At 68.8% G+C, this 13,919-nt stretch overlaps 2 protein-coding genes across 2 annotated transcripts; one reads left to right on the forward strand and one right to left on the reverse strand.

Moving 5' to 3' along the window:
* The first annotated feature begins 891 nt into the window (after positions 1-891).
* On the forward strand, positions 892-3,239 carry MIEN1 (migration and invasion enhancer 1). The gene is made up of 4 exons (XM_064636733.1): positions 892-1,017; positions 1,533-1,630; positions 1,928-2,004; positions 2,335-3,239. Exons 1-4 carry the CDS (start codon positions 929-931, stop codon positions 2,416-2,418), a joined length of 348 nt encoding a protein of 115 aa, XP_064492803.1. The 5' UTR covers positions 892-928; the 3' UTR covers positions 2,419-3,239.
* Positions 3,240-3,552: 313 nt separating this feature from the next.
* ERBB2 (erb-b2 receptor tyrosine kinase 2) lies at positions 3,553-13,737 on the reverse strand. Its single transcript, XM_064636728.1, has 27 exons — positions 13,535-13,737; positions 10,875-11,026; positions 10,597-10,783; positions 10,208-10,345; positions 10,042-10,110; positions 9,431-9,543; positions 9,213-9,354; positions 9,013-9,129; positions 8,640-8,766; positions 8,479-8,552; positions 8,308-8,398; positions 7,723-7,922; positions 7,481-7,613; positions 7,301-7,391; positions 7,052-7,212; positions 6,913-6,960; positions 6,674-6,812; positions 6,464-6,586; positions 6,287-6,385; positions 6,012-6,197; positions 5,778-5,933; positions 5,602-5,677; positions 5,370-5,516; positions 4,995-5,092; positions 4,738-4,908; positions 4,355-4,622; positions 3,553-4,258 (listed from the first exon to the last, which is right to left on the reverse strand). Exons 1-27 carry the CDS (start codon positions 13,608-13,610, stop codon positions 3,942-3,944), a joined length of 3,699 nt encoding a protein of 1,232 aa, XP_064492798.1. The 5' UTR covers positions 13,611-13,737; the 3' UTR covers positions 3,553-3,941.
* Between the last annotated feature and the right edge of the window lie 182 nt (positions 13,738-13,919).

Consider the following 13,919-nt stretch of genomic DNA (forward strand, 5'->3'; position numbering starts at 1 on the left):
GGGGGGCTGGACCCCCCAAACCCACCCGCCACGACCCCCCCGCGGTGGGGATGGGGAGTTTCCCACAATGCACTGGGGTGACCCCTGGAGCAGCCAAAGCTGGGAGGGGCACAGGGCTCCTGGGGGGAACACAGGGACCTCCGAGATGTTTTGGGGGTGCGGGTCCCGCGGGCCCCCGCCCATCCCCATGGGGGTCTCCAGCCCCAGGGTGTGGGGTTTGGGTCAGGGCTCCCCTGGGACCCCCCAGTGTGGGGGGCTGGAAGGACCCCACAAAGAGTGGGGGGTCCCACGGTGTCAGCAAAGGTCAGAGGGACTCCATGGGGTGGGGGGTTTTAGTGGGGGTCTCATGCAGGTGGCAGGAGGGATGTGGGGACCCCCCATGGAAGGGGGGCTGTGAGAAGATTTGGGGGGTCCCCAGGGGGATGCTGAGGGCCCTGTGGGGGTCCTGCAGGTCCATCGGTGACTCCCCAGGGTCTGGTGGGGGCACAAGGCCCTATTGGACTCCCATGGGAGTATTGGGGGGAGTGTGGGGTTCCACAGAGTGCTGGGGATCCCCGTGGGACCAGAGAGCTCCTGGGGGGGTCATTTCAGGTCCCTGTCTGGGTCCCCCAAGGATCACTTTGGGTCCCCCAGGGGAGGTCACTGGGGATCGTTTTTGGTCCCTCTGGGGTGGGTGTAGGTGACACTGGGGGGTCACTGCGGGTCATTTTTAGTCCTCCTGGGGGGTCACTGGGGTCACTTTGGGTCCCCCGTGGGGGATCACTGAGGGTCATTTTTGGCCCCTCCCCGGGGGGTCACCGGGGTCACGCCAGGTCCTCCGGAGGTCTCGGAGCAGACAAGACGAGGCGGGGCGGCGGCGCAGAGCGGCCGGAAGGTGCCGCGTCACGTGACGGCAACCCGGAAGCGGCGGCGCGGCGGGAGCGGGGCCATGAGCGGCGGGGACGGGGACGAGACCGGGAGTGGGGTTGGGGCCGGCGCTGGCGCTGAACGGCGGGTTCGCATCGTCGTGGAGTATTGGTGAGAGTCGGCACCGCCCGGGGCAGCGGGAACCGCGGGCACCCAGGGGATCCCCCGGCCCCCGGGGGTGTGGGGGGCCCGGGAGGGGCAGTGGGTATTGGGGCGAAGGGCGGAAAACTGGGGTGAGGACTGGGGGGGGTGAAGGTACGGAGGGGCCTGGGAGATGAAGGAGGGGCTAAGGAGGGAGGCATGCGGGAGTTTGGGGGACTAGGGGAGGAATTTGGGCGGTTGGGGGTTATAGAGGGCTTGGGGGGCGGAGAGGGATTATAGGGGATTTGGGCTGAGGAGGGGGTTGTAGGGGAGCTTGGGGGCTAAAGAGGGGGGTTTGGGGTCTTAGGGGGAGGATTTGGGTGGTTGGGGGGCTCTACAAGGTGAGAGAAGTGGGGGGGCTGAGGAGGGAGTTATAGGGGGATTTGAGGCTGAGGAGGGGGATTTGGGGGGCTGGAGGGTGGAGCAGGGGGTTACAGGGAGGTTGTGCCTCGGACCCCCCCTCACCCACTCCCCCCTACTTCCAGCGAGCCCTGTGGGTTCGAGCCCACGTACCAGGAGCTGGCGAGTGCCGTGCGGGAGGAGTACCCGGACATCGAGATCGAGTCCCGCCTGGGGGGCACCGGTGAGGCCCCACAGCGCCCCCGGGGGGCTCCTGGGGGGCACCGCAGTGGGGGGTCACACCTGCCCTCATGGGGGGCTGAGGGGGGCTGAGGTGGGTTAAACTCCATAGTGAGTCTCGGGGGGAGTTGTGCTGTGGTTGCTGCCCCTCCCTGAGGTCGTTTTGGGTGCAGAGTTTGGGGTCTGGGGGTCTGCAGAAGGCTCTGGGGGTGCCCTGGGTGCTGGTGGCGATGTGAGGGGCACAGTGTGGGGGTGTTTGGGGGGGGCACAGCTCAGGGCTGGGACCCCTGTGTGCCCTCAGGTGCCTTCGAGATCGAGATCAACGGGCAGCTCGTCTTCTCCAAGCTGGAGAACGGGGGGTTTCCCTACGAGAAGGACGTGAGTGTTGCTCTGGGGGTCCCATCCTGGGGGTCCTGGGGTCAGCCAGGGTGGGCCAGGGTGGTTTGGTTTGTGCTGAGCCCCCCCATGATGGGGATCTCCCAGGGGGGTCCCTGTTTGGTCCCCCTCACGATCCCAGCAGGAGTCGTTCCCCTTCCTGCCACCCTGCCAGATCCCGCTGGGATACAGTGGGAGGGGGGAGAGGGGCAATTCCTGCAGCTCCTGCCTCGCCATGGCCTGGATTTGTCCCTGTGTGACCCCCATGTGGGTGTCTCAGTGCCCCCAGCCCTCCTGCAACCCCCCAGTGTGACCCTGCCTGTGTCTCCCCAGCTGATCGAGGCCATCCGGAGGGCCAGGAATGGGGAACCCCTGGAGAAAATCACCAACAGCCGCCCCCCCTGCACCATCCTGTAGCCCCCTGGGGACATCGGGGTCCCCCCACGCCGCCCCTCGCTGCCTGGGTTAAATTCCTGTGACCCCAGGGGGGCACAGGGGACATCAAGGAGGACCAGGGATGTCGGGGCCCCCCTGTCACCCCTCGCTGCCTTTGATAAATTCCTGCATGTGTGTGGGGGGGTCCAGGGACATTGGGGGAATTTGGGAGCCTCCTGGGGACCCCCATTGTGGCACTGGGGGGCCATTCTGTCCCATCCCTGCCATGGGGTGATGGCCTGGGGGGTCCCCCCACCTGCCTTTGCCTTCCCCTCCCCTCCCCTCTGTCAGCTGCATCTCCCTGGGGGGCACAGGGGGTCCCCCAACCCCCACAGCCCCCCCAGTGCACCCCCTTTCCTGCAGCCTCCCCAGCAGGGCGGGGGGGGCTCTCCCCCTGAACCCTTTGGAATTTGGGGCCTCCCGTGAGTGGGGGGGTCAGGATGGGTGTTGGGGTGGGGTCTCTGCAGCTCCCAGGAGGTGAATTCCAGAGGGAAATCCACTGGCTGGGCCTTTCCTGGGGTTGGTTAAGGATTAAACAGCTCTGTCACTGTTTAACAGGGGCAAGGGGGCCCTCCCGGCCGTGGCAGCCCCAGCCCAGCCACGGGTGTGTTTGTCCCTCTCCCCTCCCCATTCCCAGGCTCCTGCTTCCTGCCTGGAATGACCCTGCCCTTGGCCTCGGGGCGGGGGGCCCCCTATTTATTCTATACTGTGTATAAACCCAACGGTCGGGGCGGAGTAAAGGATGGAGGATGTGGAATAAAGGATGGAGCGTGTGGAATAAAGGATGGAGGATGTGGAATAAAGGATGGAGCGTGTGGAATAAAGGATGGAGGATGTGGCTCCTCTGGGTCCCCTGGGAATGGGGTTGGGACACAGGTCCTGTGTCCTGCTCAGGATCAGTGGGATGAGGAATTTTACCCTTCAGGCAAGTGGTGGGAGGGGAAGGGAAAGGAAAAGGAACATGCTGGTTCTTAGGAGATGGAGCTGAATCTGATGGAAAAGTGGGAATCAGACAGACAAGGAGAGTAGAGAGAAAGGGAAGGCAAGGGACATTCTGGTCCTCGGGAGACAGGGCTGGGTCCGACGGAGAGGAGGGAACCACACAGACAAGGGGAGTAGAAAAAACAACCAATGTACAATCCTCAAATATACATCCCGGGGCTTCCAAAGGATCCCGGGGGAGCCGGGACACGCCCGGCATCCTCAGCTGCTCTCAGTGCAAGTCCGTGTGTCCCCGGTGGTGGCACAGACACGGGGACAGCCCTGCAGTGGGTGGGGTGACGGTGCCAGTCTGTCCTTCCCCGGGCACCATCCGGGCACCCCCCAGCATGGGGGTCACGGCAGGGGACCCCTCTGTCCCCACACCTTGCTGTCCCTCAGCGTCCTGGGCTCTCCCAGCCCTGCGCGGCCGTGGCCACCCCCGGGGGGCAGAGGGGACAGTGCCCAGCCCCATGGCTGTGGCTCGTCCCTCCCTGAGCTGCCTCGGCGAAGTTGGGGGGGGTCTCTCACACGGCGGCGGCGTCGGGCCCGGCCAGGCCCAGGTACTCGGGGTTCTCGGCCGTGGGCGTTGTGCTGGGACCACCCTCGGGCCCCCCGCCCTTGGGGGGGTCCTGGTTCCAGTAGTAGGGGTTGTCGAAGGCCTGGCTGAAGGGCCCGGGGGGCGGTGCCAGGTACTCGGGGTTCTCCACGGCGTGGCTGAAGGGCCCCGGGAACGGGAGCTTGGGGTCCTTGATGAGCCCGTTCTTGCCCTGGTGCCCCTTGGGCTTGTCCGGCGGGGACGGGGGTGCGCGGGGGGGACGCTCCCCGGCCTGGTTCACATACTCTGCGGGGTGAGAGACACGTCAGGGACCCCCTGAGGGGGATGGGACAGGCAGAGACACCCCCCACCCACCCGAGGGTCCCACCGTGCCCTCCCTACCTGGCATGGTGCTGTGGGGGGCCGCGGCGGTGAAGCCCTCGGGGTCCTCGCTGTCCTCGGCCGCCAGCCCAGTGGGATCCTCGCTGTACCGGGGCAGGGGGCCGGGCTCCCGCCCCGGGGGGCTCTGCAGGGCTGCCTTGACCCCCCCATCCCCCTCTGGCACCTCGGGCACAGGGCTCTCCGGCCCCTCCACCAGGCCCTGGGCGGGGAAGGGGAAGGAGGACAAGCCCTCGCCCTCCTCCACCTTGGCCGGAGACTCTGCCGTGCTCTGGGAGTGGGACAGGACACGGAGTCACCCCGAGGACTGTCCTGGTCCCATGGGGTCACCCCATGGCTGTACCAGGAGCGGGGGGTCCCTCCCTGCCCCCAGCCCACCCCCATACCCGCATGGAGGAGATGCGGCTGCGGTAGGTGGTGGAGGTGTCGGCGCTGAAGAAGCCATGGTGAGGCACCAGGTACTCCTCGGCATCCACCAGGTCATCCATGTCCTCCTCCTCCAGCAGCGCCCGGTAGAAGGTGCTGTCCATGGAGCCTGGCAGCCCCACCAGGTCGTTCTGGAGGGGGACACACCGGTCAGTGTCCACCTCAGGGCACTGGCAGGGGTGACAGGACCCCTGGGGACCCCCAGGGACCCACAAACCTGGATGACCACGAAGCGCTGGGGGTCCCGGGCCATGCGGGAGAACTCAGTGACCAGCTCCCGGAACTTGGGCCGGCACTCGGAGTCGATCATCCAGCCTGGAGAGCAGGGCACCGTCAGGATGCACCTTCAGGGCCCCCGTGTCCCTGTCCCCTCCCTGTGATCATGTGTCCCCATGCTGCCCCCATGTCCCCTCCCTGCATCCCCTGCCTGCACATTTCACCATGACCATGTGTCCCCATGGTGTCCCCATGTCCCCTGCCTGCACATTTCACCATGATCATGTGTCCCCATGGTGTCCCCGTGTCCCCTCCCCATACATTTCACCATGATCAGGTGTCCCCATGGTGTCCCCATGGTGTCCCCTGCCCGTACATTTCACCATGATCATGTAGACGTCGATGGTGCAGATGGGCGGCTGCGGGAGCCGCTCCCCCTTCTCCAGCAGGTCCGGGATCTCCCGCGCGGGGATCCCGTCGTACGGCTTCGCCCCAAACGTCATCAGCTCCCACACGGTGACACCTGGAGGGGGCAGGGGCGGGGTGGGGGTGAGCAGCGCCCTGGGGACTCCCCCTGCACCCCCCGGGGGTGGGACACCCCAAGGTACCGTAGCTCCAGACGTCGCTCTGGTGCGTGAAGCGCCGGCGGAGGATGGACTCCAGCGCCATCCACTTGATGGGGACCTGGCAGAGGGAGGAGGGGGAGGTGAACAGGGCTGGGGCGGGGGGCTGGCTGGCACCGAGGGGGCACCGCGGTGCCCTCACGCCGTCCCTGTGCCCCCACCTTGCCCCCATCAGCGTGGTACTCGGTCTCGTCGATGTCGAGCAGCCGCGCCAGCCCGAAGTCCGTGATCTTGACGTGGTTGGGGCTCTTGACGAGGACGTTGCGAGCGGCCAAGTCCCGGTGCACCAGCCTCACCTCCTCCAGGTAGCTCATCCCCTGCGGGTGGCACATGTCTGGCTGTCCCCGGCCCGCCCCAGGACCACCCCCCTGGTCCCCCCAGAGCCCCCATCCTACCTTGGCGATCTGCACACACCAGTTGAGCAGGTCCTGGGAGCCGATGTGGTCCTTGTTCTCCCTCACATAGTCCAGGAGGCAGCCGTAGGGCATCAGCTGCGTCACCAGCTGCACCGTGGAGGTCAGGCAGATGCCCAGCAGCCGGGACACGTAGGGGCTGCCCACCCCCGCCATCACATAGGCCTCCTGTGGGCAGGGGGGGTCAGGGTGGGGGTCAGGGTGAGCAGGGGGCCGCTCCTGGCCCCCCTTCCCCCCGGCACCGCTGTCACACTCACGTCCAGGATCTCCTTGTTGGCTTTGGGCGACGTGTTCTCCCGCAAGACCTTGATGGCCACCGGGATCTTTACGCTCTCCCCATCGGGGATCCAGATGCCCTGAGGGGGGGACACACAGGTGAGGGGGGTGTGGAACGGGGAGGGTCCCACCCCACCCCGGTGCCCCCCAGCCCTCACCTTGTAGACGGTGCCAAAAGCACCAGAACCCAAAACTTTCACTTTCTTGAGCTCGGTCTCCTTGAGGATCCGCATCTGGGCTTGGTTGGGGAGGGCCCCGCTGGGTGTCAGCGGCTCCACCAGCTGTGGGGCACAAGGGGTGAGGGGGGCTGGCTCCTGGCCCCCCCTGGGTGCTGGGGGGATCCCCCACTGCCCCCCGGGGAGTCCCACCTCGGTCTCCTGCAGCAGGCGCCTCATGGTGTGCTTGCGCTCCTGCTGCCGCCGGCGCTTGACGCAGATGACGGTGATGAGGAGCAGGACGATGACCAGCAGAGCCCCCACCACGCCGGCGATGATGGACGTCACCTGGCTGGGGGACAGGGGGGATTGGGGGTGGGATGGGGTGATGGGGGACCCCCAGCACCCCGAGGGGCAGGGGTCAGGGTGGGACAGCTCATCCATGCTCCTACCTCGGCTTCTGGTCCACGGGACACCCGTCCTCATCCCGGATGGTGCACCTGGGGACACAGCGTGTGGCACCTCGCTGTCAGCACCCCCCTGCTGAGAGCTGTGACCCCCCCACCCCCAGCCAGGGACCCCCCGACTCACGAGTGGGTGCAGTTGGTGGGGCAGAGCTGGCACACCCCGTCCTCGTCCGGGTATTTCCAGACGGGCACGAAGGAGGCGTCGGCCTTGACCCCGCTGGGGCAGCGCCGCACGCACTGCTGGGCGTCCTTGTAGTGGGCACAGGCCACGCACTGGTCTGCATCCTGCGGGAATTTGGGGGGATTTGAGGCACCCAGGGGTCGGGGAACACCCCCTGTCCCACCCCTGGCTGTGTGTTTTCCCTCCCCTCACCGATCCGAAGCAGGTCTCGGTGCCGTTCTGGGGCTGGCACTCGGGGTGGCACGGCAGGCACCGAGTCCCGTTGGCGTGTTCCCGGACGGCTCTGCGGGGAGAAGGCACAGGGATGAGGTCCTGGACCTGGTCTTGGGGGGGGGAGGGCTCTGTTTGCCATTCCCGAGGGTCTCCACTCACCCATCCAGGAGGTTGCAGGAGGCCACGCACTCCTGGCCGCGCAGGAACCGCTCGCAGGCCACGCACTGGGTAGGGCCGGGGCCCCAGCAGTGCCCGTGGGCACAGAGGTGGAAGCAAACCAGCCCCTCGCTCTCTGCAGGGGGGGCACCATCAGCACCAGGGGGTCCATCAGCACCGGGGGGGTCCATCAGAGATGGGGGGGGTTTCCATCCTCTCCCCCCACCCCCCCGGGCACCGCTTACCACACTGCTCGGGGGGCTTGTTGTGCGTCTGGAAGAGGCGCTGGCGGGGGTTGCGGAAGATGCTGTCCCAGGGCACCTTCTGGAGGAAGCAGAGCTGGGGGTTGTGGTGGACGAGCACCATCCCACTGCTGATCTCCTGCAGGGCCCGCAGCCCCAGCGCCTGCACCGCCAGGTCCCGCAGCGTCAGCGAGTAGGCGCCGCTGCCGAGACACCCACGGGTCAGACACGCGGCCCCCCGTGTCACCCTGTGTCACCCCGTGTCACCCCATGTCACCCTGTGTCCCCATGTGTGTTGCCCATGTCCCCTCGTGTGTCCCCATGTCCCCCCGTGTGTCCCATCATGTCCCCCCATGTCCTCCCATGTGTGCTCTCCATGTCCCCTCAGTCCCCTTATGTGTCCCACCGTGTTCTCCCTGTATCCCCCATGTGCCCCCCTCCATGTCCCCACTATGTGTCTGTCCTGTGTGTCCCCGTGTCCCCCCCATATCCCCTCACATCCCCCCATGTCCTTGCATCCCCCTGTGTCCCCCCCCATGTGTCCCCTCATGCCCCCCCATGTCCCCCCGTGTCCCCGTCCCCCCTCACTTGTGCAGGACACGGCCCCGGATGACCCGCAGGTTTTGGAAGACTCCCAGGTCCTCCATCTCAGGCGGCCAGGCAGCGATGTAGAGGAAGCCTGAGGGGAGCTGGGTGTCACCACCCCGTGTCCCCCCCAGATCTGACCCCTCCCCAACCCCCCACTCCCCCAGTTCTCACCCGTCAGCTCCTCGAGGCTCTCGAAGATCCGCAGGAGTTTGGGGTCCAGGGGTGGTGTGTTGGTGCTGGGGTCCCTGGCAGGGATGGGAGGGAGGTTGAGGAGGTCCTGGCAGGGGTTCCAGTGAGCTCAGGGAGGGGGGATGAGGTGATGAGGTGCTTACCCGGCGAAGGTCTCGGGCAGGAAGGCCAAGCTCCCGAAAATCTTGGCGCAGCCGGAGAAGTGCTGGATGTTGGAGGCGTTCACGGCACGGACACCCTTGAGGAAATCCACTCCCAGCCCGTAGCACACTGGTGGGGGGGGCACAGCAGGGCTGGGGGGCTCTGCCAGGACCCCCATCCCCCCAGAATACTCACTGCTCCAGTCCTGCCAGCCACGGAGCCACCCCACACACCCCTGGGGTCCCCAGAGCTTCACCGGGGGGCTGTTCACCTGCACCTCTGGGGTCCCCAAAGCCCCCACAGGTCCCTGGTGGGTTCCCACTGGCACCCCTGGGGTCCCCAGAGCCCCCCCAGCCCTCGGGCGTCCCTGCTCACCCTCCGGGCAGGGTTTGCTGCACTTCTCACACTTCTGGACGTTGTTGACCGTGACCTCCTGGCTGTTCTGGGGGCACACGAGGGTGCAGGACCCCACCTCCGTGGCAAGGTAGTTGTCTGGGGGTGGGGGGGGGCAGAAGGGGGGTGTCAGGGCCGTGCCGGCTCCCCCTGGCCCCCCCTTCCCTGTGAGTGTCACTCACAGGGACACTGGGTGACACAGCTGGCACCGAAGGTGTAGCGCCCGTCGGGGTTGGGCATCGACTCGAAGGTGTCCGAGTTGTAGATGACGAGGGGGGGGCAGTGCAGCTCGCAGATCCCGCTCCTGTTGAAGTTCAGGCACGCCTGGGAGGGGGGGAGAACGGTCAGTGTGAGACCCCTGCACCCCCCTGGACCCCCAGAGCCCCCCTCCCCTGCTCACCAGGCAGTCGGAGTGCTTGGGGCCGGTGCAGCCGGCGGCGCATTGCTCGTGGCAACAGTCCGTGGGCTTCGTGCCCTTGCAGCGGGGGCAGCCGTGGCAGATGCTGTTGGTCACTGTTAGGGGCACACAGGGACACGCTGGGCAAGGGGACCCCCATGGTTACCCCCTCCCCTGGGCCACGTGGGGGTCCCCAGGATGAAGGGCTGGAGGGGAGGGGTTCCTGTGGTGGGGATTTGGGAGGTCAAGTGGGAATCCCCCAGGGCAGGGATTTGGGTGCCAAGTAAAGGTCAATGGGACAGGGATTTGGGGCGTAAGCTGAGCCACCCTGGGCAGGAATTCTAGGGGTTTATGGGGCAGGGATTGGGGGGGGGGGGGGCAAAGAAGGTCTCTGGGGCCAGGACTTAGGTGGCAAGTAGGGGTCAGTGGGACAGGGATTTGGGATTGCAAGCAGAAGGACCAGGGAGTCTACTGAGGGCAAGATTTAGGTGGGAAGTAAGGGTCTGTGGAGCAGGGATATGTGGAGGGAAGGAGATTCCCAGAGATTTTGGAGGAGCCCGTGGGGCTTTGGGGGTCCCTGGGGGGGTCAGAGCCACTGTGGGCTCTGCACTCACAGGTCTGGCAGTCCCGTGGGCTCTCGCCCCAGCAGTGCCCCTCGGAGCACAGCGCCCGGCAGTCGGGACCTGCAAGGGGGGAATCGTGAGTGGAGGGGGCTGGAAGCCCCCAGACCCCCTCCCTGGGTCCCACAGCCCCCTCCCCCCCACCCGTGGGGGCTCTCACAGCTGCGGCTGCGGGTGCTCTCCACGTGGATCTCGCCCCGGAACTCGTTGTGCCGGTGCAGGATGTCGCTCCACAGGATGGTCTCCTGGAAGCACAGCTGGGGGTTCCTCTCGATGTGCACCCCTCCCTTCAGGATCTCTGGGGGGGGAGGAAAGGTGCAGGGGGGTCAGCGTGGGGACAGGGGGGGTCCTGCAGCCCCATGGGGAGTCCCAGACTTAGGCACTCTCCATGGGAGCACCCAATCCTGGATGGGGACACCCAGTCCTGGATGAGGACCTGCCACCCCACAGGACATCCCATCCCCAGGCAGGACCCTGCAGCTCCCCGCGCCAGGAGCAGCACCCCACACCCCCGAGCCCCCCGTGCCCGCCCCGGGGGGGGGTCCCCACCTGTGAGGTGCCTCATGCCAAGCTGGAGCAGCCCCGGGGTGCCGGCGGGGCCGGCGTTGCCCACCACGGCCAGGGCGTAGCGGTCCTGGAAGAGCTGCGTCCCGCGGATGATGCGCAGGCTCTGCAGCTCCAGCCCCCTCACCTGGTTCTCCGCGATCAGTACGTACCCCTGCACCTCCTTGATGTCCTGGGGTGCGGGGACACGGGTGAGGGGCTGCTCAGACCACCATCCTTCCCCCCTTCCCCCGCCCTCCTCGCGGTGTTTTCCCTCTGCGCACCTTGAGGAAGGCGGTGTCGGCGTCGGGGGGCAGGTAGGTGAGCTCCAGGTTGCCCTGGACCACCTGGCAGCCCTGGTAGAGGTGCCGCAGGGTCTCGTAGTGGCTCTCGGGGCTGGAGGGTCGCAGCAGCTTCATGTCGGTGCCGGTGCAGACTGGCGGGGGACAGCGGGAGCTCAGCAGGACCCCGAGCCCGACTCTTCCGAGCCCGACCCCTCCCCGCCCCCGCGGGACCCCGAGCCCCGGCCCCCGCAGGAAGCGCCGCGGATCCGGCGGCCGCCGTTTATCTCCGGGGCTGCTCCCAACAGCTTCCGATGGGCTTCCTGGATCGTGGCTCCCCCCGGGCTCCCACCCCGGCACGCGGCGAAGCTTCTCCCGCTCTGGCACCGGCCCCGCTCGAGGGACAGCGGGGTCCCCGCGTCGCCCCGTGCCCGCGGTGGGCGCCGGGGGCTGCGGGGGGCTGGGTTTTGGGACCCCCATCCCCGAGGTGCCGAGCCGGGGGCCGCGGGCAGGAATGTTCTGCCCACGCGGGCGGGGGGGCCACGCCGAGACAAGACCCGATTGTTGAGCGGTGACGGCTGCGAGCCCAGTCGGGCCCATTGTGGGGGGCACTGTGGGGGGGCTGCCGGCAGGGCCACCGTCCCCGTGGCACCGGGGCAGGGCGGGGGGCGCGGGAGCCCGCCCTGGGTGCCAGGCCCCGGGCGGGTGAGTCACGGGCGCGGGTGGCACAGGGCCCCGGCCGCCCGCTCCCGGCAGGAACCGCCTTTTCAGGTCGGGCGTGTTTGGGGAGCAGTGGTGACGCAGGGCTGGCGGGCACGGCCCAGCCCCGGCGTGCCCGCGGCCCCCGGCACCCCAACACCTCACCTGGGAGAGCCCCCCGCCAGACCCCAACTCTGCTCCGACACCGACCCTGCCACCAACCCCAGAACTGACCCTGCCACCACCCCAGGGCTGGCCCCAGTGCCACCAGCCCCGCTGCCCTCCCCTCCCAGCACAGGGGGCACGGAGGCACAGGGGGTCAGCCAGGGGTCCGGTGTCCCCGTCCCTGGCTGCTGCTGGTGCCCCACGGCTGAGTGACAGTCCCTGGTGGCAGCAGCTGCTGCAGTGGCCTCGTGGCCGCAGGACCCGGCTGGTACCCGCCTTCTCCAAGGCGTCTGAGCCAGGGACAACACGGCCAGGGAGGGGGAAGCCCCCTGAACTTGGGGTGCAGCTCTCCCCCCACCAGCTGGTTCCCTGGCAGGGAACGTGCCGTTGTGGCGGGAGGCCAAAGCTCAAGGTCTGCCCGTGGTGCGGGCACAGGATGCCAGGGGCTCCCCCGGGGCGAAGGGCAGGTGGGACGGGTGAGTGGCAGGGCCAAATCCTGCTGGGATCCCAGCTCTGTGCCTTGGGATTCGGCCCTGCCAGCTCCCCCAGTTCCCTGGGAAGGGCAGTGAGGGATCCATCCTGTCCCGGTGGGCAGTGCCACCGCCGAGGGCCCTGGATGCCCGCAGGTGTCCAGCAAAGCCTCCGGGCCACGTGCCCGTGGGGCTGCCCCGAGCTGGGGCTGCTGGGCACTGATCCGGCCCCAGCGATGGGGGGCACTGGTGTGTCCCCAGCTGGGAGCTCCCCTGGCACAGACCCTCTGAACAGGGCGAGCCGCGGGGTGCCAGGGGTGGAGAGCACCCACTGTGCCCCCACGTCCCTGCCCCACCACCCCACACCGGCTCAGCCCCACAGAGCATTCACTTCCCAAAGCCCTGGTGCTGGAGCTGCCCCCCAGCACGGAGCTGCCCCCCCCTCCCCAACACGGGGCTGCACGGAGGCAGCGGGGTTCAACTTTTGGGGCTGCCGGTGCCCACTTTGGGGCCACCAGCCCCGTCCCCCACTGGCCCCGTCCCTGCCAGCCCCGTCCCAGTGCCCGGGGGGTGTCGGGGCTCCGTCCGGGCTCCCCGCTCCCCCGGGGCTGGGCTGGGTGCGGCACGTCGAGAATGTGGATGGGAGCGACGGGGACGACGCACCCACCCACCCACCCACCCGCTCCGTGGGGCACCGCGCCTGCCCCGCACCCCGAAACCTCCCGGGGCCGCCGGGCAGGGAACCCCCGCAAAGTTGGTGTCCCCCCGTCCCCGCTTCCCCCGGCGGTACCGGAGCCCTGGGAAGGGCAGGGCAGCCCCCTCCGGCCCAGTGCCCCCCAGTATGGACCAGTCCGGCCCCCAGTCCCGGCGGGCGATCGCGGCGCGGGGACACCGGGGACGCGCTGCCCGCGGCGGGGAGAACGGGGGGGACCGACGGGGCACCGAGTGGGGACCAAGAGGGGACGGGAGAGGGGGCGGTCCCGTCCCTTCCAACCCAGCAGCCCCCGGGCACACCGGACCCCGCGGTGTCCCCCCCGATCCCCTCCCGCCGCTGCCCGGTCCCACCCCCCTTGCCCCCTCGGTTTCCCCACGGTGCCCCTCGGTCGCCCCGCAGTTCCCCCCTCGGTCCCACCCCCGCCGTCCCCCTTGGTGCCCTCCCGGTCACGCCCCCCGTGCCCCCCCCGCCCCCCCTCCCGGTTTGCCCCCCCACGGTCCCGGTGGGTCCCGGTGCAAAACTTCGCGCAAAGTTCCCTGCGCGGGGGTCGCTCCCGCGGGCCCGGCGCGCCCCCAGTCCCCGGTGCCCTCCCGGTGTCCCCCGGTGGGACCCACCTTCGGCGGGGGCGGGGGGGCAGAGGGCGGCGAGCAGCAGGAGCCCCGCGCCGAGGCAGCCCCCGGCCCTGATCATGGTGCTCAGCGCGGGCCGCGGCCCATGGCCCCGCCGCCGCCGCTCCGGGAAAGTTTGCGGGGCCGGAGCCGCCGCCTCCCGCCGCTCCCGGGCTCCGCCTCGCGGTCCCGAGCCCCGGTCCCGGCCCCGGGGCGAGGGCGCGCCGCGCGCTCCCGCCGCCCCCGCGCGCTCCCGGCGCCCCCCCCGGACCGCGACACTCCCCGCGCTCCATCCCCCCGGAGCAACGGGGGACCCCCAGCCCGGATCCCCCGCCGTCCATCCCCCGGGAACACCCGCGACCCCCGTTATCCCCTCCTATCCCTTGGAGCA

This window comes from Pseudopipra pipra, chromosome 26 (genome assembly GCF_036250125.1).
Source record: "Pseudopipra pipra isolate bDixPip1 chromosome 26, bDixPip1.hap1, whole genome shotgun sequence".
NCBI lineage: Eukaryota > Metazoa > Chordata > Aves > Passeriformes > Pipridae > Pseudopipra > Pseudopipra pipra.

What these genes read in the sequence shown, in the direction of transcription:
- MIEN1 (XM_064636733.1), top strand. Translation starts at nt 929, where the DNA reads ATGAGCGGCGGGGACGGGGACGAGACCGGGAGTGGGGTTGGGGCCGGC. An exon ending in GTCCCGCCTGGGGGGCACCG is followed by an intron (nt 1,631 to 1,927) that starts GTGAGGCCCCAC and finishes GTGTGCCCTCAG; the next exon opens with GTGCCTTCGAGATCGAGATC. An exon ending in GGTTTCCCTACGAGAAGGAC is followed by an intron (nt 2,005 to 2,334) that starts GTGAGTGTTGCT and finishes GTGTCTCCCCAG; the next exon opens with CTGATCGAGGCCATCCGGAG.
- ERBB2 (XM_064636728.1), bottom strand. Translation starts at nt 13,610, where the DNA reads ATGATCAGGGCCGGGGGCTGCCTCGGCGCGGGGCTCCTGCTGCTCGCC. An exon ending in TGGCATGAGGCACCTCACAG is followed by an intron (nt 10,346 to 10,596) that starts GTGGGGACCCCC and finishes CTCCCCCCCCAG; the next exon opens with AGATCCTGAAGGGAGGGGTG. An exon ending in CCCACGGGACTGCCAGACCT is followed by an intron (nt 9,544 to 10,041) that starts GTGAGTGCAGAG and finishes TGCCCCTAACAG; the next exon opens with TGACCAACAGCATCTGCCAC.